Raw genomic sequence first — 25251 nt, 5'->3', positions numbered from 1 at the left:
GAATTATAATAGTGACTTTATTTTATTTAGAGTGGCAGGGGTGATGTATATACATTAACAAATATCCACATTTTAAGAAAATTAGATTTTCATGCTTTTTTTTAACACTGATTTATTTTACAATTATGATATGAGAAAGATTATATAGACGATTTGACAACCGACAATACTACCTGCCTTACGAAGATCTACGTCTAACTGCATCACCTGAACTGTCCTATGAAAATCCACGCCGGACCAGATTTACTTGCACCATGTTGAAGATCTCTCGTAAGCCTTTCTTCCGTAGTACGTATGATTGTTTAATAAATGGCAGATTTTCACGTTATTAGAGATTTTGAAACATTTATGTAGAAGTTGATAAAAAATTCATGTTTAGAGAGCAAATGGGTAGCGGACACATGTGTGTGAACACATAGCCACTTGAGGACAATTTATTTATTTATTTATTTATTGTTAATAAAGGGAGTGACCTAAAGCAGAAGTCTACTTCTCGATTAATAGTAGTAGGGTACTCATTTGTGGAATCATTTCTTCTCTATATAAACCTCACGTCCTTGCATCTCAACAAAACTGCAAAGCAACATACTCTACATTCACAAACACACTGATACATCTTATCTAGTTTTGAAGAAGATGAGCCTCGAGGAGTTAAAGCTGTTCAAGAAGAAACAAGGGACTGTGATCCCCAAGAAGAGAGAGTTGGTGAAGACCAAAATCCTCAAATCCATTCTCTCTTTCCTCCGTCGGTCCGTGTGTAAACGAATTTCTGAACACTCCGGTGACGGCAAACGCGTGTACCCCACTCGCCCATGATCGGTCTTTTTCCACGGAGTTGAAGATATTTAGTGGTCATGATCTTATATGGGTTCTCTTCTCCTCCTCTGTTTTTCTGTTGTTATATTTTAAGTAGAAGGAAGCTTGATTAGGCTGAAGATTCTGTTTTCTTTTTCTTACTTCAGTTTTTGGTCTTTTTTGAAAGGGAGATATTTCAAGAATTCTTGGTTATAATGTTTGATCCTCATTGTGTAAAACCCATTTCACATATTCAAAAATACTCTTGTATGGCTATCGAATTTTTGAATATATTATGCAAACATGCTGCCTCGAACTTATTAAGAAATTTGTGATAGTGATAGTAAACACACAAAAAAAAGATAAAGAAGAATGCGGAGACTGGGGACTGGACAGAGTACACACACAAAATAGCTAATGTTTCTTAAATTATGTTCGTTAAAACTTTTTCTTATGTCTCAAATTCGAGGTATCTCCATATGTAATAAAAGACTTCATGATATAAATTAGACTAAACGTTCTGTAAAATTTTATTGATGAAATTCCAGACTACAAAAAAGAATATGTATCAGATTAAGAGTATAACAATAGTTAATTAAAGAGAAAAGCAAAACAAAGGTCCGTTGCTTAAATAAAAATCAAGGATTATATATTTCCGTTCTGTTCATGGGATTCACGTTGTAAAACAAGTCATATTTAAGGGGGTAAAGTCAATGTTTCAAGTTCATATGTGTTAATGCATATTTACTTGTATCTCAAAGGCACCCAAACTCCGTTAATGATGGGAAAATCAGACATGAATATTTAAATCACACGACTTAAATATAATATGCTAAGATGTGGATCAACCAGTCTTTATGTGATTTATATAGGGGATAAAATCGGAGTTTTCAGTTCAATATGCTGAATGGTTATCTTTGATGTGAGTTGTGAAATGGATTAGTCACTGATGACGACAGATTTAAGGTTTGTAACATTCAAGAGACCCCTTATTCACATTATGTCCGTGACTATAAATGATGTTTAGGCTTTCAATTATGTCTAATGCAGTGATGTAGATAGATGTTTGACATATTTGACAAACCAGTCTAAACGCTCAAGTATATAATTGATTAGGGTCGGTCCGCACTACGCGCGGGATATGAGTATCGTGTGATGTATATTTCTATATAATCGTATATTTTCATTGTATGTGTTTCAAGTTTGGATTTGCAAGAAGGATGCATAATAACGTTGATGGTTTTTTAGTTTTTTTTGGTGTAGAGGGTTTATAAATGTTAAGATGTATTATGTTAAATTTTGATGGCCGTGTTTATATTAAAAAATTGATGCGTATACAATACTATATAGTTCGGATGAGGTGGTAGGAATTTGAAAATGTAAGCTATTTAATACCTTTGATATTAGTGGTAAGCGCTATTATTGTTACTTACTAAGTTTGCAATCATCTCTTTTCGCTGCAAACGTCTCGTATCGTAGTGTTTCACGTATGTAAGATCAAACACGTGTAAATATATAACCACCATGAGCTCACAAAGAATATACAATAACATAAAAGCAAGCAGCAACAATGCAATCTATACACAACAATGTAAGTTATAAAATTTATTTCTTTTCATGGTAAGAAAAGTTGTAATCTTTCAAGTATCAAGAAAATTTGACACAGGAATCTGAGTTTTTAGAGCCAAAACAATGTTTTCCAAATTTGAACAAATTAGCATCTAACATTTTTTTTTAAATTTTCTAATGTCTCTGTTTTGTTTTATATCTAGCTTTGTAATTATTTGAATATATTTTTGTGGAATGTTATATATTATCATGTCTGAATAATTATGTGACAGTAAAATTTGTGTCTCTTCTCTTGTATCCCTATAAAAGGTTTAGTTATGTTATATATTGTTGTATAAGGTCATATAAATGGTCATATAAAATTAATGCTAATTTTGTAATTATAGAAACTCTAACCTAGAAGTAATTAAAAACTATAACCCCATAGATATTTCTCTTATTTCTTCTTTTCCTTATTCGAGAGACCAATGATCTAGTTTTCAGATTTTGAATTTATTTTGAATATGTATATGATAGTATAGTTTTCAGATATTTAATTTTCTAACACATTAAATTATACTGGATGAACAAATAGTAAATAATTTTGAATAATTGATACAAAAATTAAACAGAAATTATGATCTAATTTTTGAAGTTGTTCACATATTAAAATAACTTATTTTAAAACATAATAGCTGAATTAATCAATTTGAAATTGTTCTTTTAGTTACACTGAAGTAATATAATAATAACTTGTAATTTGTTTACTTTACTTATTCTAATAGCTGAGTTTTTTTTTATATTCTTACATATGTAAAGATCATTTTTCTTCAGTTTAAGTTTGCAGGAAAACATAAACTAAAGAGTCATCAACTTCATATATTTTTCTTGTTTCTTAGACTTTAAAATTTTGGGTGTGAAAAAAAAAATTGGGAGTGTGAGAGTTGAGAAAATGTAATGCATGTTTTTTTAGCAAAAAATGTAATGCATGTATGAATTATAAAGTTCATAGCATACCTGAGTACATTTGTTCATGTTTCTTTTGGCTAACGAAATAAATACAAAACAATATAAAATATCATGTTCAAGTATTAGAATTTATACGCAGCTTATCCTTTATTCTATAATTTTAACAAACCAAGCATTGGGATTTGACTTTAATATATTTGACGGACCAATTACTCGCATATACTAAAATGACTTTAATTGATATATATAGTATGAAAGTTGTGTGTTACAAAAAAAATTCAGAACATAAAAATTGTATTCCAACACTAACTCCTCCTCCCCACATGTCATGTAAGAATATATGTATGGATATGGTACATGTCCGTATGAAAATCTATTTTATTAGTTAAATATATATTAACAAATATATTTCACATTTTTTAATTACCATAGATAATATTGGGATGAATATTTCGTTTGGTATGTGTGATACGAGAAAGATCCTAAAGCTCAAAACCGAACAAATTGCTTAAGTGGCCAAACTGTTTGATTAGCGGGTTTAGAGTATCATTTGAGAGATTTTGATGTGTAATTCAGGCTACTGAAACATTTTCAAATTAAATACAAATATATGTGATAAAAGAGTTTAACTGAGAAATCAATAATGTGAATGGCCTTAGCCTGACTGCTTCGACTTTCCTTGCACTCCATATTTAATGCACAGTTGCACACTAACTTTAGTATTTTGGTTTCAAAATTAAGGCAGAGAATAACGCAATTATTATACTCTTAAAAAAGTAATCATCAAAGCCCTCACAACCCCTTTCGTAGATTCTCATGTAGACTCTCTCATATAAAATTAATGTTATATTATTGACCATAGTAACATGATACTTACTTCGTAGACTCGAGTCAACTATCATTCTAAAGCTTTTGCTATCAACATTATATAGTTTAATCCATTCCAGAAGAATATTTTCAGCCGAAGGTCCATTGGCTTGATTGTGCTACAACCCATGATGATCTCGTACAGAACAACTCCAAAGCTATACACATGAACTTTTGTCGGTTTGTTTTCCTCGAGATTTTCTCTGAGGTTTTTGTCTTTCTTTTTCAAGAAAAGATTGAATGAAAGGAAACCAAAAGACTCGTGGGGTGTATGTGTATCGATGATCTGACCGGCTGGAAAACTAATGATCTGGCTCATCCTCTCCATCTCCGTCACTTACATCATCTACACTCTCAAAATCTTCTCCACTTCACACCCTTGCCAAGATCTAACCTCCGGGACCATTCTCCAACAAGGGCCAGAGAAAAAGGTTTAGGAAATGAGATATACAATCCTAGAAAAGAACAAAATCAGGGAATAAATAAAAAGAAACCATAGTATCTCAACACACACCTCTAAATGGTCAAGTTTTATATTATATTAACATATGTGCGGTTCAACAAATGACATGCACAATTTAATAGGAATTACAGAGAAATGCAGTTGTTAATGCCAATTTCCTAATATCTATATATAATAGCAAACCTGTATTTTCTTTAAACAATGACGTCATTCTTTTTTCATAGGAAAAAAAAATTAGAATCTGGCGGTTAGATTTGTTTCTAGGATATAATCTAATGGTTAAAATTTTGTTTAGGATAAACCTATGATGTCATCGATTTACTTTTAGCAATCGTCGTCTTCAATCCACCGTATCATAACTGGCGCCTCTTAAACATATTGCAAAAAAAATTCACATCCTTGCACTCGTAATCTTTCCTCACGAGTCGTATCGTTTCAGAATCTATATATAAAAGAGATTGTAACGGTTGTCAGATTTATTTGAAGTTTTCTCTCATTCTCTCTATTGTTTCTTATCACTTTCTCTGGACTTTATTTTCTCTGTTTCTTTGATATACGTTGCTGGCATCTTCTTTCCTTTTTCCTCTAAACCCTCTCTCCTTTTCAGATAATTTCATTTTCGTATTCTGTCTTTTTGAGTTTTTGATGAGTTTACTGTCCCCATGAGTTTCTGCAATTTTAGACCTATTCCTCTGACGAATACTGCATGTGATCAGTTTCTGGTGAGTTTACTGTCTTAATCTTTTCCAATATATTCAGTTTGGTTTTATGTTGTTGTTGTTTTGATGATGAGTTTATTGACCCCTATTGAGTTTTCTCTCTGCAATTACTCAATTTACTGCCCTGTTGAGTTTCTAATTCTCTCCATTCGAACATCGATTGAAACCACAATTTACAAGTTATCTTATCTTAAGTGCGAGAAGGTGCCTTTCCAAACTGATTTGGCGACCATATACGGAGACGCTAATTAATAGACGTTGCATTTACAATATCTGATTTTACAAATGTTTCCAAACGTAGAGACTATATGTTATTAGATGTTAGATTATTGATTGCAAGCTGAGGGATACAAACGTTAGAAAAAAACAGAAGTCAACAGTGCTTAAAACTTGGTGGACTGAATACCATGTTAATTATGGAGCGCTCTCCAGCAATGCCTTTAGTAATGCAAGTTCCTACCATCATTGTTGGGATAGATGTATCCCATGGATCCCCTGGGCAGGCCATCACCTGCTGCGGCTGTGAGCCTCATACAATGGACACTCATATCAAAATATTGGGCATGTGTGCGTACTCAATCGCAGAAAGTGGAAATGATTAACAATCTCCTCAATCCTGTCACTCCCTTTTCGGGAGAACTCTTACAATTGAAGAGATTTTATGTTTCTAGATGTGAGATAATTAATTGTATAGATTGAGATATGTGCATAGGAGAGATCAAATACATTCTTTTGTTAACAAATCATTTTTTAACTCCACGTAAGTTGTAGCAAACCTGTTTCATTCCTTCCACTGACATAAAATTCTTGTAGTTAATATTGTTACTGTAACCACCGATTTGTTGGCTTTTTATGATCGAAGAAATATAAATTTCTTGTAAGTAGTTTAAAGAAGTCATGTCAACTATGTTTAGGTCTTCAGCAAAAAAAAGGAATACCAAAAATTTTGCCATACGTAGGAGCACAGAATAATGTTTACTTCTGATGCCATATGCATATCTATGGTAATAGCGAACATGAGAAAAAAATATATCCAAATTCTTATAGAGAGGAAAGTGGATAATATTTCTATCACAGAAATCTTATTTTCTGTTAGTTAGAACTTAGAAGGTGACCTCTGAGTAAGTTTTTAACTTTTACAAACATATTTTTATTTTATCTTCTGAGTAAATAATATTCTATATATTAAATTTTAACCATATTGAGAATATTCATTAAAATGTATAAATATATTTTTTTTTAACGTTGGATAATTATGCTATTACAACTATGAGAAATATTACAGACGATTTTACAGCCGACAATTCTACTTGCCGTATGAGGATTCACGCCTGACTGCATCACCTGAGCCGTCCTATGAGATCCATGTGTGACGATACAACTTGCGTCATTCTGCAGATCTCTTGTAAGTTTTTTCTCCTTTAATTCGCATAATTCCGCTTTCTCTGGGAATTGAAACTCAGACCTCTTGGCGTAGAAGCACTAATGAACCCTCGGTCAAACATAAAACCTAAATCAATATAATAAAAGCATTTGTTGAAAAAAGAGTAATTATCTTTTCCAAAAAAAAAGAAGAGTAATTGTTTATAATCATTATTTTAGTTGCAGTAGATTCAAAGAACGTAATATATGACGAACTTACACAAAGAAAAAGATAAAGGTGTAAAATTATGTCTATTTGTGGTTATAGCATTATGATTTGTTTGTCCAATAAAAAAACATTATGATTTGCTTAAATTGGATGGATTACATCAATTTTATGTATAGTATTTCATATTTGGGAAAATTGTTTTTTTACAGCAAAAAAATTGATAACTATGTTCTTTTAGACTAATATCTATTTTGTGTCATTTTTGCCTATAATACCTTTAATATTTTTGAAAATAAATTTAATAAATAGTCTTACAAACAAAAAAAAATTGAAAAAATAGTAACTATTGATAAAATACCTATGAACTTAGTAGTATTTTTTTTCAGTTCTAAAAATGTTTAAATCATAATTTTCAGATTATGTTTTAAATAAAGTAGAAATGACATTCTACGAAGTAGAAAACGAAATCTACTTTTTTCATTGAATCTACAATTTTTAAAATACGTGATCTACGTAAATAAGAGTTTTCTAAGAATATTTAGAATACATATTCCGCGCTTAACCTACCGATCTAAAATTTTTAGAAATCTACACATTAATATAAATCTAAAACACGTAGAAACCGATTTCTACAGATTTACAATTAATCGAAAACATGTAGAAATCAAAATCTACACATTAATATAATTCTAAAAACATGTAGAAACTTATTTCTACATATTAATTGTATTCTACAGATAAGAAATCAGTTCCTAAAAATATGAAAACAAAATATTTCGGAATATTCACTTTCATATTTTGAAAAAAAATGATTTAAAAAAAACAGAAAAAACGAAAAAAAAGTAGTAACCTTCTTCTCACGCCGTCTCCTATATTCCATTGATTGTTCAGAAGATTTTCACAAAAATTTCACATTATTTCTACCATGATTCATATCTATGCTTCCACAGATCGAATGGTCTACAATTCGAGATCGGTCGATATGTATGAAATCGACATTTGCCGATCGAGTGAAATAGACCAGGTTGATCAGTATATGCTCCGCGTTTTTTTTTGTTTTGCATAATGATCAGGATCGATCGATCCGTTCGACCTTGTAATTCCGGATCGATCGATCCCGCTTGATCGAACCCATTATTTATTATATATAAAAATTACAATTTTAAGGGCATTATTGCTATTTTGAAAATAATTAGTTTAATGGGACATAAAGTATATAAGATAAATCTAAAGGGACATAGTTATTATTTTTTTTCTCTAAAAAAACAATTTTCCCATTATTTTTTAATAATCAGAGTCAAAAATATGCTATGTTCTGTTATGATACAATATTCATTGGATTAAAAATTGCTACAAATAATTCTGAGTTGATCTTATCATACAAATGATATAATTTTGTCTCTTTTAAAAAATAAGTACAAGTGAAATTGGAGTATGATGGAGTTTTCGATTAATAAGCTAACAATCATCTAAAAAATTTATAACACCCAATGAAAAATGATGTCAATAAAAATCGAGCAAAACATCTAATGAGATGTGGACATTATAATGCTTTACTAGAAAATTGCATATCTGAGATTTACTTTGTTACGTAGAAAATATATTTCTAACAGACTTCAGATTGTTTTCACGAAACAACAAATAATGGTTAAACCCGAGTCTATTAAAGACACAGACCTAACCCTCAGATGAAAAAGAAATGATATGAGTCTGTTAGAAAATTATCTTTTAGTCAATTTGCCTATTACTATTTTCACTAAAAACTATAAATACCTTTTATACATATGTTTTTTAATGATAACGTCTTTGTGATCATACAATCTTTTTAATGACATTTAAAGATGTGACTTCAAAAAAGTATTTAATAACCATTGTAAGAGATTGATTGTATATATTATTATCATATATTATTATTTTTTGTAACAACTTCTTACAAAAAAAACTTCATGGTAATATTTTTATCCTCTCAACTCTATTTGTTTCAATTTGTATATCATAGTCTGATTTAGTCATTTACAGACTACACCTTCCAGTTATTTAAAAATATTATAAAATTTCACAACAATTTAGAATTGTTGAAAAATATTAATCTCATATTTAACCGTTTGTTGCTAACATGGAGTTTCTAAACAACATATTTATTAGATGGTTACGATAAATCTATAATATAATGAGGCAGTTGTCTCATTCATGTGCCGCCATATCAGCGGTTTGTGGGTCCAATTTTTAAAAAATGTGAGAGAGGTGTCAAGCATGTGGCTCGAACCCGAATTATTGAGATATAAACACCAACATTTATACCACTAAACTAAATGATACTTTGTACATTGATGGCTGAAACTAATATATATTTATGATAGGAGAGTTTACTCTCTCCTTAAGGTGTACACGTATGCATTTTATAAAGACTGTGGGGTCCATGATTCTCGGTTTGGTTTAGTAATTCTGTTCTTGCGTTTGGTTTTTAAATTATATGGTATGATTTGAATTTTCCCGTTTAATTAATGTTTTATTATATTATTAAACACAACGTTTTGCCGATTAGGGTTTTTTTAATTGTTCTTCGTCTCTTTATCTTTGTCGTCTCCGTTCAGCTTCTCTACAAACACCAAACATTAATCTTCCCTATTGTTCAACGTATGTCTCTTGATTTACCAATTAATGTTTTCGTCACTTAATTCAGAAGCGATGTCGACCTCTCCGTTTTCTTCACGCCAAACCTATAAATTATAGATGAATCTTCAGAACTTCTGTTAGTTAATCTTCTTTATCAAGCGTTCATTTTTGCTCGCCTTCCCCCGTTTTTGAAACTCGAAAAACATCAAGAAGCATGGTGAATTCATGGGAACCACTCTATTCAGGTATTGTACCGACAAAAAATTAAGAGATTATTTACTTTCATTTTTTTGGATGCTATATGTTTCAGATTGTCTCTCATCACACTGCAGAGAATTATATGAAGGCAAAGAAGACAAATAAGAAGTTTGATTTCAAGGTGTTCACCGACACCGGTCCAAAAACAAGTCTGATTACGGATGGTACACAACAAAGTAAGCGTACAAGTCTGATTTCTTTTTATGAAATAGAATTTCAAGAAGAAAACATCAAAAAGAAAACATGAAGTAGAGTTTCTAACGTTGGCCACGCATTGCATGTCTGGCTCAATGGAGAATACCATGGTAAGATTGAGAAGCTACAACATTTAGATGTTATGTTTAGAGAACTGGAATAATTAATGAATTTGTTCAGGAAATGGACATGGTAGCCATGATGAGGTTCGAATCCTAGTATTAAATAACAGGAATTTCAGATGCTGAAACATATGACCTTGGCAACATTGAGGGGCTTGAATATGACGGTGATATATAATCTGCAGAGCCGTACCGGTAGAAGTTTGCAATAGATTCCAAAGAGGTCATAACCATCCACTGTATTCTCGAATTCGTCAACAAACAACATGAGCGAAACCCATGTTTTTTTCTTTCTAACATAAACAAAGATGATTTATTCTTCTCCGAACTCAAGCTGTAAAGGTGCGCCCAGTCTCAAGCTTACCCGTGCTATGATAGTATGATCAGAAACCAAAAGCTGAGATAAATCTCTCACCAGGCTCGGTTTTGACTCTATTCAGAGTTGGAGTTAGAAGGTTCCGAGCTCGTAGTAGTAACCTCACCGGAGACGCTTCCGTTTTGCTGCTGCTCATTAGCAATCACCAAACAGCGAGCTGCTCGTTCCAAGAGGGCTAAGTTAGAAGGAAAAGTCAATGTCCCGTAAGAGAGAAACAGCAGTGGAGATATCTAAACCGATTCAGTGAAATGGAGAATCTCCACTGCTTGTGTAGGAGGAAGCTCAAGCATCGACGTCAAACCACCGGCGTTCTCGAGAGTTAGCCTTATTAGTTTCCGAAACTCGTAACCGCCGCCGTTAAAGTGATTCAAGCCATGTTAGTTCCCAGAACCGCCCAACGCCGCCGGATGTAGCTCCGAATACTCCGGCCAGATCCATAAACGTTAGCAATTCTGGACAACAACACCGGGAACTGAGAGATCTCCGGCGCCGGATATGAAGTAGCCGGAGGAGGAGATGGAACGACAGGAGGGACAGATGAAGATTTGGAAGCGGCTCTGTTCTTAGCTTCTTCGATTTCAGACTCAGTCTCCGCAAGCAATCCGATTGCAGCGCCTACCGGAGCCGTCTCCTTCTCCGACGACGATTGCGGCGAGGTAACCATAGTAGAAGAATGTTAGTGAGGAATGAAAGGATATTGTTTACGGGATGAGGGCATACCTTTTTATACGTAGAGATTCACCGACTGGAAGAGATGGCAAATGCATTGAATAAGGAATTAAGATGATCTTTAATGGCAATGTTTCATGGCATCCCGTAACGTTTGAATTTCACTTTCAAAGCGTAAATAATTTTTTTTTTGTTCAAAGCGTGAAGAAATCCATTCCAAAGAACACGAAAAGCTTAACGCCCTAGAGTTCAGCCGTAAAAATTCGTCTCCCATCACTTTGAACAAACTTCATGGTCGGAAAACTGAAGGTGAAGAACACTAAGGGTCCGACTGGTGACCATCCGGGAAACAAGAGGAACGAATAAAAAAGGAATGTACGGGAATAAAATACCAGGAATGAAAAGGAATGGTTATTCCTTATCAAATTTGACAAGGAATAATTTTGTTCTTTAATTCTCTACAAAAAAGGGAATGAAAGGGAACGAGAGGAAATTATTATTCCTTGTGAATGGTAATTTTTTTTAGGAACGTTAGGGAATGCATTATTCCTCGTCGTTCTCTGGTCACCATTCATACCCGAAGAACCCTAGACAGCGAGATGGAAATAGTTGAAGACGAAGAGGGTCTTTGACAGTTTGATCAATAACATTACGGCTTCACGCAAAATGGGCTAGCTTTAACAAATTCGAAGCCCAAACACACAACACGTTAAAAGATTTAGGCCCATCACGCAACTGATTAAAAACGGCGAGTTTCTTTGACACGTGTCGGTGTCGCGACGACAGCCTCCGACTTTCTGACGTGGATGCTGAGATGGCGCGTCCTGGAGTGAGATAACTGTACTTTATATATACTAGGGGTTTGGCCCGCCTTTCGGGCGGGTAAATTTACACTATAACTATTTTATACTAAAATACACTAAAACTATTTTCTACTAAAGTATATTTTAATTTTATAAAATATTGAAAGTTTAGTTTATAATAAATACAATATGTTTTTATTTATTAAAATTGGTTGGTTTGAGTTGAAAAGACCGCTCAATTTCTTTTGTTAGATACAAAATTATTAAATGAAAAACTAAGAAAAACATAATGAGTTTTATTTTTTCTATTGTATTTCTACTGCTATTTGATATAGTTGAAGAAAATCTAAAGTAAGAATAACTAATATTTTTTACTTCTAAGAATATCAGATTTTTATATTATTACAATAACTAATTTTTTACGATAATAAAACACTCATCTTCAAGCTAAATCAATTGAAAATCAAATGTAATGTGATAAAATTATAAATAATTATATTTTAAAGTAAAGTTTCAATAATATCATCAATAATAATTAGTATATATTGTGTAACAACAAATGATGTTTTGTAATATATGTTTTCCGTTTATATAAGATATTTGATTTAAAATGAAATTTTCTTTAATTTTTAGTGTTTTACTAATTATGTTTTGTAAATTATTTTGGCATTTGTTGAATTTTTTTATAATTAATTATTTGTTGGAAATGTTGTTCATGCTATTTGAAAATACTTTTATAAATAGTGTTATAAATTAATAAAATATTATATTTCTAGCAGAATTTTGTTTTAGTTTCATACCCTATTATACCAAATAATTTGCTTCGAATGAGTTAGAGTGAACCAAACGTAATTTAACCAAATAAATTAAATGTAGAGTAACCATTAATAATCTGTAAATTAAAAAAAAAATCAATTAATCTTTTCAACGGCGGAGGTATTGAATGAAAGTATATAATTCCTATCTAATCAAACATCTCATTTTCTGTTTCCACATAGTAAATCATATATAGTTACATAACTAAATGGAACATAAAAATATGTTAGGTTTATATTCCAGTCCAAAACAATCAAATAATATGTCATCAATCAAATAATTATACATACCAAAACTGCAAACGGTCATGTATATACTTTTAATTTACACAAATCATAATTGATTTTTGTACTCTTATACATTTACTTTTGAATAAATTGGTACTTTGATTTTTTTTATTATACTTCTTTTTTTGATTTAGATGTTATGAAAGAAGAAATAAATGACTCAAAGTAATAGAGTAAACATCTTAATTAGATACACAATATAAAAGTTTGTTACTGTTATATTTTTTCTATGTTTGCTTATTTTTTTGTTGGACATCATGTTTTCTTATTTTATGATCAAGTTATTATCTATGTATAAAACATATATTTTTATTATAATTTGGATATAAGAATTTTTAAAGATTACATAGCAAAGTTGTGTATATCAAAAGCTTCATGCCATTCTTTGTGTCTCTCATCGAGACAACCAAGAAACAAACCAACTGTACCATCACCACCTGCCACCTATCCTCATTATCATTGCCACTGAAACCACCTACCACCTATCATCATCATCACCTGAGGTCAAAATGTCTTACAGACCTGTTGTTTCCATGCGAGATACATTTGAACTTTGAAGCACTTCTGCTGATGCACATGCATTACAACTTTTGAGCTGAATTCTAATTTTCTTTGGGGAAAGAACTCTTTCCATTTTGTTACATACACTGCAGCAAAAAAGAAACACCTACGAAAAATCTTGCTCCATTTTAAAAAATTGGAGAGATTAAAACCCATGTCAATTATAGAAACGAAAGCTACAAATTGTTTTGGAAAAAGTTTATAGAACAGAAAATTTAAGACCGAGTTCTGTTCGTTAACTATAAATATTTCAGCAAGAGAACAGGTCCACTCATCTGAACCAAGGAAACAAATCAGATTTTCGAAATTGTTCAACTGTTATACAATAGCATAGTGTTCTTCACATGGCAAGTTGAAAAAGATAGTTCTACTGTGAAAAACTGAAAAATAAGGTTATACACACTGGACCATTAATAAAAGGTATTACTGTAGATTTTTAGCCAAAAGAACTTGTCCAACTGGCATAAAACCCTCTAAGTCAGAAAGCTTCAAAAGTCTAAGAAAATTGGGTGTGGACTTATCAGATTTCTGTAGATTAGCAGAAGCAGTCTCTAAATTGTATACAAATAACATTCCAAGCTAAGTGATGACATATACTAAGGCCCTGTTCGTTTGCTCACCCAGGTGATCCATCTGGGTGAAGATGCAAATCGATGTTCGTTTTGTGCATTATAATGCTACATCCATATAGATCACTCAGCTAAATTTTTAAAAACTCATCTCAAATTGTCACTCAAATGAAGGTGAGTCTTGATGGTGCATCTTGATGCAGATGCATCTAGTTCAGTCCAAAATGATTAATGACAAAAATGATTTTTTAAAATCAAAATATTATTTTCAAACCGTAAATTCTATTTTCTTGCATATACATTTTTCCGCTATAACCAAAAAATACATTTTCTCGCAAAAACTGAAAAAAACACATTCCCGCTAAAACGGCAAGATGCGTTTTTCCGCAATATTTTCTCGCCAAAACCGGAAAAACACAATTTTTCCGCCAAAACCAGAAAAACGCAATTTTCCCGCCAAAACCAGAAAAACGCAATTTTTCCGCCAAAACTGGAAAAAACAATTTTCCCGCCAAAACTTAAAACACACAATTTTCCTACCAAAACCGGAAAACAGAATTTTTCCGCCAAAACCGGAAAACAGATTTTTCCCGCCAAAACCGGAAAAACACATTTTCCCGCAAAAACCGGAAAAACACATTTTTTCCGCCAAAATCGGAAAAACGAATTTTCCCGCCAAAACCGAAAAACAAAATTTTCCCGCCAAAACCGGAAAAACGTATTTTCCCGCCAAAACCAGAAAAACACAATTTTTCCGCCAAAACCGGAAAACAGAATTTTCCCGCCAAAACCAAAAAACAGAATTTTCTCGTCAAAACCGGAAAAATGCATTTTCCCGCCAAAACCAGAAAAACACAATTTTCCCGCCAAAACCGAAAAACAGAATTTTCCGGCCAAAACCGGAAAACACATTTTCCCGCCAAAACCAGAAAAACACAATTTTCCCGCCAAAACCGAAAAACAGAATTTTCCGGCCAAAACCGGAAAACACATTTTCCCGCCAAAACCAGAATGCCAAATCCATAAAAACGTATTTTCCGCCGAAACCACGAAAATACACTTTTTCGCCCCGCCAAAACAGGAAAACTGAATTTTCCCGCCAAAACCAGAAAAACACAATTTCCCGCCAAAACCGGAAAAACACAATTTTTCGCCAAAACCGGAAAACACAATTTTCCCACCAAAATCGCGAAAAAGCTTTTCCCGCCAAAATCACGAAAAAAACTTTCCCATCAAAATCGTGAAAAAAAACTTTTCTCGTCGAAAACACTTTTCCCGCCAAAACCGCAAAAATACACTTTTCCCGTTCAAACCGGAAAAACGTATTTTCCGCCAAACCCATAAAAACATATTTTCCGCCGAAACCACGAAAATACACTTTTTCGCCAAAAACATATTTTTCCTCAAAAACCGCAAAGATATTTTCCGCCAAAACGGTAAAAATGTTATTGTTCCGCCGAAACGTAAAAAATTATATTTTAGTCATTTTATTAACAAGTCCACCTGGTTGCAGATGAAAGTTAAAAAATGAAAAGCAGACGAACATAGTTGCATTCAGATGATTCATTTGTATACATGGACGAAATGAAGAAACGAACAACACCCAGATGGAGCATTTAGATAAGACATCTAGATGGACCATCTGGATGCATCTTCCAGATGTACAAACGAACAGGGCCTAAATGAAATTGTGAGAGACCTGTGGGGAAAAAAGGTGCTATGATTTTTCACCAGAAACTACGAAAGTTAAATTAACTTGTAATGCAACTACAAACTTGCATTTGGGAAAAATGGATTTGTCTGCCTCTTTGAAACTGATGGTTTTCCTGTGAAAAAAAATTATTTCCTACAAATGTAGCGAAAGATGCAAAATAACCATGAAAATATCAAGCAGTGGAGAAACCTAACCTGTTTGTGCACCAAGCTAAATGACTCTGCTGTTATCTGTCCAGCATTGAAGCTCTTGATTTCAAAGAATATAAGAATAGAAGGATTCACATTCCTAGGTACATATCATTAATATTGTTTTTTTCATACTGCAGTTAAATATTAGACTTGAAATGAATTCATAAATGAACAACATACTTTACCTTAGACTGAGAAAATAAAGCAGGATGTGCTTCAATAGCCTGGCTCCGCTTTAAGTTTCTTCTGGTCTCAGAGACTGCAAAAATAAAGAGGGTGCATGACAATTAATAAACAGTACATTCTTAAGTCTTAACTTACTTCCAGTTCTGTTCAAGTACATCTTTTTTGGTTAATACATACACCCTTCACCACCGATTGAATTGATTGTACACATGAGACTATTAAGTCCAAGCGATGTAAAAGAACATAGTAGACACACTCTAAAGTTTCAATGTGTAGGACACAACATTTTGACAACTCTTCTTCTAGCAAATAAAACAATGCTTACCTCAGAGACTTATTTGAGTAGCTGCTTTTAAGACGTTATTTGACTGAAGATCCATCGGTATGTATGTAATATTCCTGCACAAACCTGAAAAAGTTAGATATTGTATCAGAGACAATATTGAGCGAAAACCCTCACGATCTAAGTGTCCTCTGAAACAATGGCCGCTTTACCGTCTACTTCCTTTTTGTCATCCTCAGACATGTCATCAGTTTTTTCAGACTCTAATCGCCATCGAAATGATCGCCGTCGCTACAGTAGAAGCGACCGAGACATCGACTCGCTCAAGATGACAGAAGAAGAGCCAACTCCAGCTTGAGACACTGACGCCGTAGACACAGGCATATTTCTGATTCTACTCACTCCGATCTGATCCCTCCAGTCTGTGGATTAAACATGATATCAACTATCTCATACCAGAAAATATCTTTGAAGAGAAAGTAAAGAAGAAGATGAAGAGATTGGCTGCTTTGATAGCCAGCGCCGGATGCTTTTATGGGTTTATGTGATTTTGCGTTGAGCAGAGAATATGAGTAGGAGTTTATATAGGGTGAAAAACTGAGGGAGTCGGAGCCGCTTCCATGTCTTACGATCGATACATCCTTCTTGGGAAAGCGATGGCCTTTTGGTAGAGTGGAAGATTAGGGTTACGGGAAGGAGGTAGTAGGAGAATTAAGGTTGGGCCGGAATGGGGTAAGGTTGGGCCGAAACTTCAAATTGGTTTGAGATCCAGCCCGTAGTGACATGGCAAAATGATTGGTGGAAAATATTTCTGCCTATGTAGCACCCTTTATAAGCTCTTAAAATAGTCTCTTTTATATAGTAGTGATAGATAGATATCTTTTGATAAAAAAAAAAGTATAATTGATATCTCACATTATACCCATGCCTGAAGTTTTGTGTATTTGGTTTAGGAACTCTATAATGGGCCTGGGCCTCCGAAACTAATCCACTTTTTACCGGGATTTATATTAACTGTTAACACTAACGGCTTCATACTCGAAACACCCGCCAACTAAAATTCGAAACTTACCTCACTTTTTCTCTCTTCCACTTTTTTCCTTCCTTAAATCCCTTTTACGACATGCTTGACTAAAAAGTCTACAAAAGACACATTATAAATATATACAATAATATACATCTCCCATCTCTTTGTTTAAACCAATACATTATATTTTTCTCCTTTCTCCTGCAGATATTTTGAAAATTCAAACTCACACCAAGAAATGGGTTGTTGCATCAGCAAATTCTCTCCTAAAACAGAAGATTTCAAGCAAGTAGAAGAGCCTCAAGAGAAGTACTGTTACGCTCCAGAGAAGCTGTTCATGTCTCGTTGTCCAAGTCGAGTTTCTCCGCTTCTTGTTCCGGACAAGAACCGGTTTAACCACATCCCTGTCCCGGATAAGTTTATCCACATCTCGGATAAACTTCCTCCTCCTTCTCCTCATGTAAAGCTGTCATCTCTCTCTCCAAACGTCCAGCCTTCCACCACAAGCAACTCTTCTCTGACCTCATCAAGCTCGTCACTTTCGACGGCCTCTTCAATCTCTGTGTCAAAGGAGAGATCTTTCTCTAACGACTTCTTGCGTGCTTGCTACCAAGAGAATTCACACGTTGCTCGGATCAGTTCCCTACGAGAAACTTCTCTTTCTCTGAAAAACGGGCATCCTAACCGGTGTAATTCCCCGGTTAAGCCAAACCGGTATTCAACAACACCAAACAGAGCTAATGCAACCCAGGAAAGAGGAACATATGGTTCTAAGAGAACCCGAGAGCCATCTCCTAACCACCGTGCGTTGACGCGACAAAAGAGCTTTCGTAAAGATCAAGAAAGTGTTATCATGTCTTCATCAAGTTCTTCTTTAACCAAGGGGAAGTTCTTGAAGTCACCATCTCCAAGCAGGAGATTTGAAGGTAGTTTCTTGAAATCGCCATCTCCAAGCAGGAGATTTGGTGTGAGGGAGGGAGACTTGAAGGTAACTTCACTTTCTACTAGTTTAAGGAAAGATAGCTTAGATCTCTCTCGTCTCAAGACTTTTCCTAAGAACAACAGATCAGAGACTCGGATTCATCGTATAAGTTCTAAGATCAACACAACCACTATCAGAGAAGTAGTTGAAAGCGACAAGGAACCGGTTGTTCCAATGCTTGAAGAGATCGGCAACCCGTTGATTGATTTGGATTGCTTCATCTTTCTGTAAGGATTCAATTTATGTTTTTTTTTTTTTTTTTTGAAGATGTGTTTGTGTGCACAGTACAGATAGGTTCTGTATTTGTTTGAGATAACTCTGTTTTTTTTTTAACTTCAGGTTTGTGATGATCAACTAGATCAAAAAGTCTAATACAGTACTTTTGTTTTGAATTTTACTTCTTTTTGTATGCATTTGAAATAGTCTGGACTGGATCCAGCTGAAGGAGCTTATTATTGTAATGCCCTTTTTTAATCATACTTGTCAAGTTTCAAATATTTAAATTTGTCAAAAGAAGAGAAACTGCACTTGAACGCCACATTTGAGGAAAACGCAGCGTTTTGATTCCTGAAAGTCTTATTTCTCTTGGTAGACAAACAAAAATCTAATTTTGATGTCTTATCCATATCCAACCAATGAGGAGGCAGTTATAAATTGCAAATGCAACAACACTATCTCACTCTATCTTTTATTAGTGCCTACCAATTTTGTGTTACATCACTTGCTTTTACCATTCTTGAAATAGCTATGACACAATCACTCTCTCCTCTTTTACCGGCTGCTCACACCGGCAGCCTCTCCTCTCCATCACCGCGATCACCGTCGCAGACTCCCCACATCATCCTTCAAGTTCCACAAATTAACCGCAGGTAATTGTCTATGTTTGTCATTTTATATTAAAACCAATTAGATAAAGTGGTTATTTTTATGAACTGTAATAGTTTATATTTGATAATAGAGTGTGAAATTAATGTTATTACATGAAATGTCTATGCAGGGCGATTGTGGTTGGGTTATGTGGTGCGCTATGGAGTTGGAACGCTCTGAACGGTAAAGAGGAGGCAATGGCAGCAGCAAGAAGGCCACCTCCACCACCACCTAAGGAGAAGAATGATCCGACAGTGAGTGGAGTTCAGGCGAAGGTACTGGCGAGCAAGAAGCGTAAAGAAGCAATGAAGGCATCCATGGCTAAACTTAGAGAGAGAGGCAAACCTGTTGTTGAAGACGAAGAACCATCTTCTTCTGAACAATAAATAGCATCCACGCAAGAAGTGTAAAGATTAGTAGTCATCTTCTCTACCACATTCATCACCTATCATGTTAATTCACACTACTGTATTTCAATTTATTCTTATGGTGACTCTGTGATATCAGATCCATAACTTATTTTGGTTATGAAATCATAACACTTAGCTTTTTTTTTTTTTTTTCCCAAGAGGAAAATCTAAACTATTAAAACTGGTGTACAAATAAATTTTAACTCTAAGTTTTCCTCCATAATTACTATCCAATGCCATTGAACTTATAAATAACAATTTCCATAAAAATTATTACGAAATTGCCTAATATTTAGCTACCTAATAAATTTAGAAGATATGCAACCCTTCATTTAATTTAAATCAAAATCAAAAATTTAATTTTGCAATCCATAAAAACTATAAAATAGATTAAATTATCAGATTAATTTATTAGTTTATTGAAAATTAAATTAATCAAAATCGTTTAAATTTTTAGAATAATAAAAAGAACTCAGTTATATTAATTAATTAGTCTCTTCTAATTTAATTAGACAATAATGTATGTATTTAATTTTAAACATTTACAAAAGCAAATACCCGTGCGGACGAGATTTAGTTTAGGTCTAAAGGGTAACGTTATTAGAAATTAATCAGACACGGAAGACTGAGGTCCGACACAATAAAATGTTACCTTCTATAGTTGGAAAAATAAATTTAGAATAAAATGTTAGTCTAAACTTTTTTATTTTAAACAAGAAACAATACAAGACTTGTAACAGTGCTCCATCATGTAATGATTTATAGTTGATTAGGGACCCGTTGGTTTGTGCATCTGGAAGATGCATCCAGATGCTCCATCTGGGTGTTGTTCGTTTCTTCATTTCGTCCATACATCCAGATAAATTACTTGAATGCAACTATGTTCGTTTGCTTTTTCATTTTTTAACTTCCATCTACATCTAGGTGGACTTGTTAATAAAATGATTAAAATATAATTTTTTACGTTTCGGCGGAAAAACAGCATTTTTACGGTTTTGGCAGAAAATATTTTTGCGGTTTTTGAGAAAAAATGTGTTTTTGGCGAAAAAGTGCATTTTGTTGTTTTGGTGGAAAAATTACGTTTTTATGGGTTTGACGGAAAAATATGTTTTGCGGTTTGGACGAGAAAAATGTGTTTTGCGGTTTTGGCGGGAAAAGTTTTTTTTCACGATTTTAGCGGGAAAAGTTTTTTTCGCGATTTTGGCGGGAAAGGTTTTTTTGCGATTTTGGCGGAAAAAACATTTTTGCGGTTTCGACGATAAAATACATTTTTCCGGTCCTGGGTGGGAAAATACATTTTTCCAATTTTGGCGGGAAAATGCGTTTTTTCCAATTTTGGCGAGAAAATGTGTTTTCTAGTTTTGGCGGAAAAATACGTTTTTCCGGTTTTGGCGAAAAAATTATGTTTTCCGGTTTTGGCGGGAAAATTCCGTTTTCCAATTTTGGCGGGAAAATTGTGTTTTCCAGTTTTGGCGGGAAAATGCATTTTTCGGTTTTGGCGGAAAAATTGCGTTTTTCCGGTTTTGGCGAGGAAATTGTGTTTTCCGGTTTTGGCGAGAAAATGCTTTTTGCGGTTTTGGCTGGAAAATGTTTTTTTGAGTTTGGCGGGAAAATGCGTTTTTTGGGTTTTGGCGGGAAAATACGTTTTTTTTTTGTTTTGACAGGAAAATGCGATTTTTTGGTTTTGGTCAAAAGTGCGGTTTTACTGGTTTGAACGAAAAAATGTGTTTTTTATGGAAATTGAACTAGATGCATCTTGCGGTTTTGGCGGAAAATTGTGTTTTCCAGTTTTTGCGAGAAAATGCATTTTTTGGTTATAGCAGGAAAATGTATATGCAAAAAAATAGAATTTAGGGTTTGAAAATAATATTTTGATTTTAAAATGTCATTTTTGTCATTTATCATTTTGGATTGAAATAGATGCATCTGCATCCAGATGCACCATCAAAACTCACCTTCATTTGGTGGATGAGTTTTTAAGATGAAGGTAGCATTATAATGCACAAAACGAAGATAGATTTGCATCTTCAGCTAGATGGATCTTGAACAGGCCTAGTAAGTCATTTATTATTGTTATGAAAGTATGCATTCCTGGACATGGAAACACAAAGCAGAAACTTTGCTCTTTCGAGTCTTCTCCAAAACGAAAACGTTTGCAACCATTGCTCTACATTGAATGAATGGTAGGTGGATCACAAAATTTCTGCCATTATAATTGGATACATTTTGATTATTTTATTACTACTAGTAGTATTATTTACTAAACTAACCAAGCAAACAAACAAAAGAAGCGTCAAATTGTAAAGAACACAGCGCATTACATTAACAAACGAAATTATTTGATTTGGTTATAAACTCTCTCTCTAGCTCTCTAATTTTCTGGGGGAAGTTTTCTCGGGAATCATACAGGGAAGAAGAGTATCTGAAGCTATTCGTTCATCCTGCTGCAGGAGCTACTAGCTCCGATTGATCGATCCCAGAGTATGAGGCTTCCTTCCCCTAGTCCCGTTGAGCCGAGGCACCGACTATCAAGTCAAACGTAAGTCTCCGCCACTTTCTTCTTCTTCTTCTTCCGTCTTTCGATCATTCTCTTGACTAGTTTAGCTAGCTAAAGCTTCCGTAGTTGGTGGATTTGACGGTATCGGATCACTATACTAGTCCATTTTGTCAATTTGTGTCCACGCTTTCTGTTAACATTCTTCGCTTGGATCATCGGGATCTGACTCTTGTATCTGATGTTGCTTAACTATTATGCTCGATGTGATTTTGAGTTATCCGTAGCAAGTTGACTTTTTATGACTTGAATTTCGATTATAGTATTAATTGCTTACTCATCCCTACACTTGCTTCGTGTTGATAGCGATGAGACGAGCAAGAGGAGATCGCTGAGAAATCGAGATGCTAAAGATCTCGACAAGGGAGGATTACACGGCTCCTTTCAGTATAGAAACTGGACTGGCAAATTCTCTACGCTGAAAGTTGTGTTGATTCTCATTGTCCTCGGAACCGTGTATACTCTCTACCGTTCACCAGCAGTACACATCGCTGATCATCCCTCCAATAATAACTCTAGGTATCTCCTGTTCCCTGCACACTTGTGCTTGTTTTCTGTTGATTGATGAGGCTTTCTTAATTTCTACTTTCGTCAACAGATGGATGATGGAGTCAAGTGCTCTTGATCCTCGCTATGTATCTTCAGCTGAGATAAACTGGGACCATATGTCAGACGTTGTGGAGAAGCTGACTGGGAAGAGCGGGTATCAAGGGGTTGGCTTTATAAATCTTAACGATGATGAGATTGCTCAGTGGAAGGATCTGATACCTGACTGTGACCATGTTGCACTTCACCTGGGACATATGAAAAGTAACATAACTTGGGAATCTTTATACCCTGAATGGATCGATGAAGAGGAGCAGTTCGAAGTCCCCACTTGCCCTTCCCTTCCTTGGATTCAAGTTCCTGGCAAGCCTCGGCTTGATCTTGTTGTCGTCAAGCTTCCGTGCAACAAAGCAGGAAAGTGGTCGAGGGATGTTGTTAGACTGCACTTGCAACTTGCAGCAGCTCGGGTGGCTGCATCCTCTAAAGGCCTTCACGATGTGCATGTGCTTTTTATTACTGATTGCTTTCCCATTCCTAATCTTTTTATTGGAAAGGAGCTTGTTTCCCGTCAAGGGAACCTATGGCTCTTCAAGCCCAACCTTCACCAGCTGAGGCAAAAGGTGCAGCTGCCTATTGGTTCCTGTGAACTTACAGTTCCTCTTAAAGCTAAAGGTCAGTATCAGTTTTCTATTCCTTTTCTGGAAGCATTACTCTGAAAATGTTCATTTAACATTCGGCCTGGCTTGTTTAACATCGCCAGAGATACAAAAGGTCCTGACCTGGCATTATTCTTCATGCAGATACTTTCTACTCAGCAAGTGCAAAGAGAGAAGCATATGCCACTATATTGCACTCTGCTAATTTTTATGTGTGTGGAGCCATAACAGCAGCACAGAGCATTCGCATGGCTGGCTCTACGCGAGACCTGGTGATACTTGTTGATGACTCGATAACTGAGCACCATAGAAGTGGCCTGGCTGCGGCTGGATGGAAGATTTATTCTATTCAAAGGATACGGAATCCGAAAGCTGAAGCAGAAGCATATAACGAATGGAACTACAGCAAGTTTCGTCTTTGGCAATTGACTGAGTACGACAAGATCATCTTCATTGATGCTGATATGCTTATCCTCAGGAACATTGACTTCCTCTTTGAGATGCCTGAGATATCTGCCACCGGAAACAACGCCACCCTCTTCAACTCCGGTGTGATGGTGGTTGAGCCATCAAACTCCACATTCCAGCTGCTTATGGATCACATCAATGAGATCGTGTCGTACAATGGAGGAGACCAAGGATACCTTAACGAAGTCTACACGTGGTGGCATCGGATCCCGAAACACATGAACTTTCTGAAGCATTTCTGGGAAGGTGATGAGCCTGAGATAAAGCAGATGAAGACGCGTCTCTTTGGAACCGACCCTCCTATTCTCTACGTCCTCCATTACCTTGGTAACAAACCTTGGTTATGCTTCAGAGACTATGACTGCAACTGGAATGTCGACATTCTGCAGGAGTTTGCAAGCGATGTAGCTCACAAAACCTGGTGGAGAGTGCACGACGCCATGCCTGAGAACTTGCAGAAATTCTGTCTGCTGAGATCGAAACAGAAGGCGCAACTGGAATGGGACAGGATGCAAGCTGAGAAAGGAAACTACACAGATGGACATTGGAAGATTAAGATCAAAGACAAGCGACTAGAGACTTGTTATGAAGACTTCTGCTACTGGGAGAGTATGCTTTGGCACTGGGGTGACAAGAACTGGACTGACAATTCTACTAACTCTTTATCACCGCCACCAGCACTTAAAACTCCTCTTTCTTCACTGTAAGCTTTGTTATTTCTTTACCGTATAGTATTACTTTTCTGGGTATACAACAGGCTTAGTTCCTTTATAGATGTCGAATTCCATACCTTTGATGAACCCAGTGAATGAATCTGATGTTGTGCACTGAAGTTCATGCTTTAAAACATCAGGAGAATCCATTACAATGTCAATGAGGAACCTTTTTCATAAAAGCTTTGTTGATATCCGTCCGAGAAGGGTAAAAACCTGTCAAGTTCCTGCTCCTATCAGGGGCAAGGGTATTATATAACTTTATCAAGAACCAGCAGAGAAATTGAAATATATGTCAAAGAAAGTACCTCCGATTGTCCTCTGGTTTAACAAGTTAATCGAATGGGTCTTTAAGGCGTCATCTTTGTTATCGACAAGGTTTGCCGAACCCCAAGCCCTGAAACTCGGTAGGTATAGATAGACTTCACTT

At 34.8% G+C, this 25251-nt stretch overlaps 3 protein-coding genes across 3 annotated transcripts; all 3 read left to right on the top strand.

The window, feature by feature from the left end:
- The first annotated feature begins 17777 nt into the window (after positions 1-17777).
- LOC106293594 (NADPH oxidase activator) lies at positions 17778-18877 on the top strand. Its single transcript, XM_013729272.1, has one exon. It carries the CDS (start codon positions 17864-17866, stop codon positions 18836-18838), a length of 975 nt encoding a protein of 324 aa, XP_013584726.1. The 5' UTR covers positions 17778-17863; the 3' UTR covers positions 18839-18877.
- Positions 18878-19254: 377 nt separating this feature from the next.
- On the top strand, positions 19255-20022 carry LOC106292994. The gene is made up of 2 exons (XM_013728666.1): positions 19255-19476; positions 19605-20022. The coding sequence occupies exons 1-2, from the start codon at positions 19268-19270 to the stop codon at positions 19858-19860; spliced, it is 465 nt and encodes a 154-aa protein (XP_013584120.1). The 5' UTR covers positions 19255-19267; the 3' UTR covers positions 19861-20022.
- A 2180-nt stretch (positions 20023-22202) lies between these two features.
- Positions 22203-25003, top strand: LOC106295927 (putative UDP-glucuronate:xylan alpha-glucuronosyltransferase 3). The gene is made up of 4 exons (XM_013731941.1): positions 22203-22423; positions 22745-22957; positions 23037-23656; positions 23785-25003. Exons 1-4 carry the CDS (start codon positions 22368-22370, stop codon positions 24813-24815), a joined length of 1920 nt encoding a protein of 639 aa, XP_013587395.1. The 5' UTR covers positions 22203-22367; the 3' UTR covers positions 24816-25003.
- Positions 25004-25251: the final 248 nt, after the last annotated feature.

The sequence above is a fragment of the Brassica oleracea genome, chromosome C5, assembly GCF_000695525.1.
Source record: "Brassica oleracea var. oleracea cultivar TO1000 chromosome C5, BOL, whole genome shotgun sequence".
In the NCBI taxonomy this organism is placed as follows: domain Eukaryota; kingdom Viridiplantae; phylum Streptophyta; class Magnoliopsida; order Brassicales; family Brassicaceae; genus Brassica; species Brassica oleracea.
This window is presented reverse-complemented; position numbering and strand designations above follow the sequence as displayed.

Bases quoted from the DNA above. Each gene is read 5' to 3' on its own strand.
- LOC106293594 (XM_013729272.1), top strand. From the start codon at position 17,864: ATGGGTTGTTGCATCAGCAAATTCTCTCCTAAAACAGAAGATTTCAAG.
- LOC106292994 (XM_013728666.1), top strand. From the start codon at position 19,268: ATGCAACAACACTATCTCACTCTATCTTTTATTAGTGCCTACCAATTT. The intron at 19,477-19,604 runs GTAATTGTCTAT...ATGTCTATGCAG, and splicing joins GTTCCACAAATTAACCGCAG to GGCGATTGTGGTTGGGTTAT.
- LOC106295927 (XM_013731941.1), top strand. From the start codon at position 22,368: ATGAGGCTTCCTTCCCCTAGTCCCGTTGAGCCGAGGCACCGACTATCA. The intron at 22,424-22,744 runs GTAAGTCTCCGC...TCGTGTTGATAG, and splicing joins CACCGACTATCAAGTCAAAC to CGATGAGACGAGCAAGAGGA. The intron at 22,958-23,036 runs GTATCTCCTGTT...TTTCGTCAACAG, and splicing joins CCCTCCAATAATAACTCTAG to ATGGATGATGGAGTCAAGTG.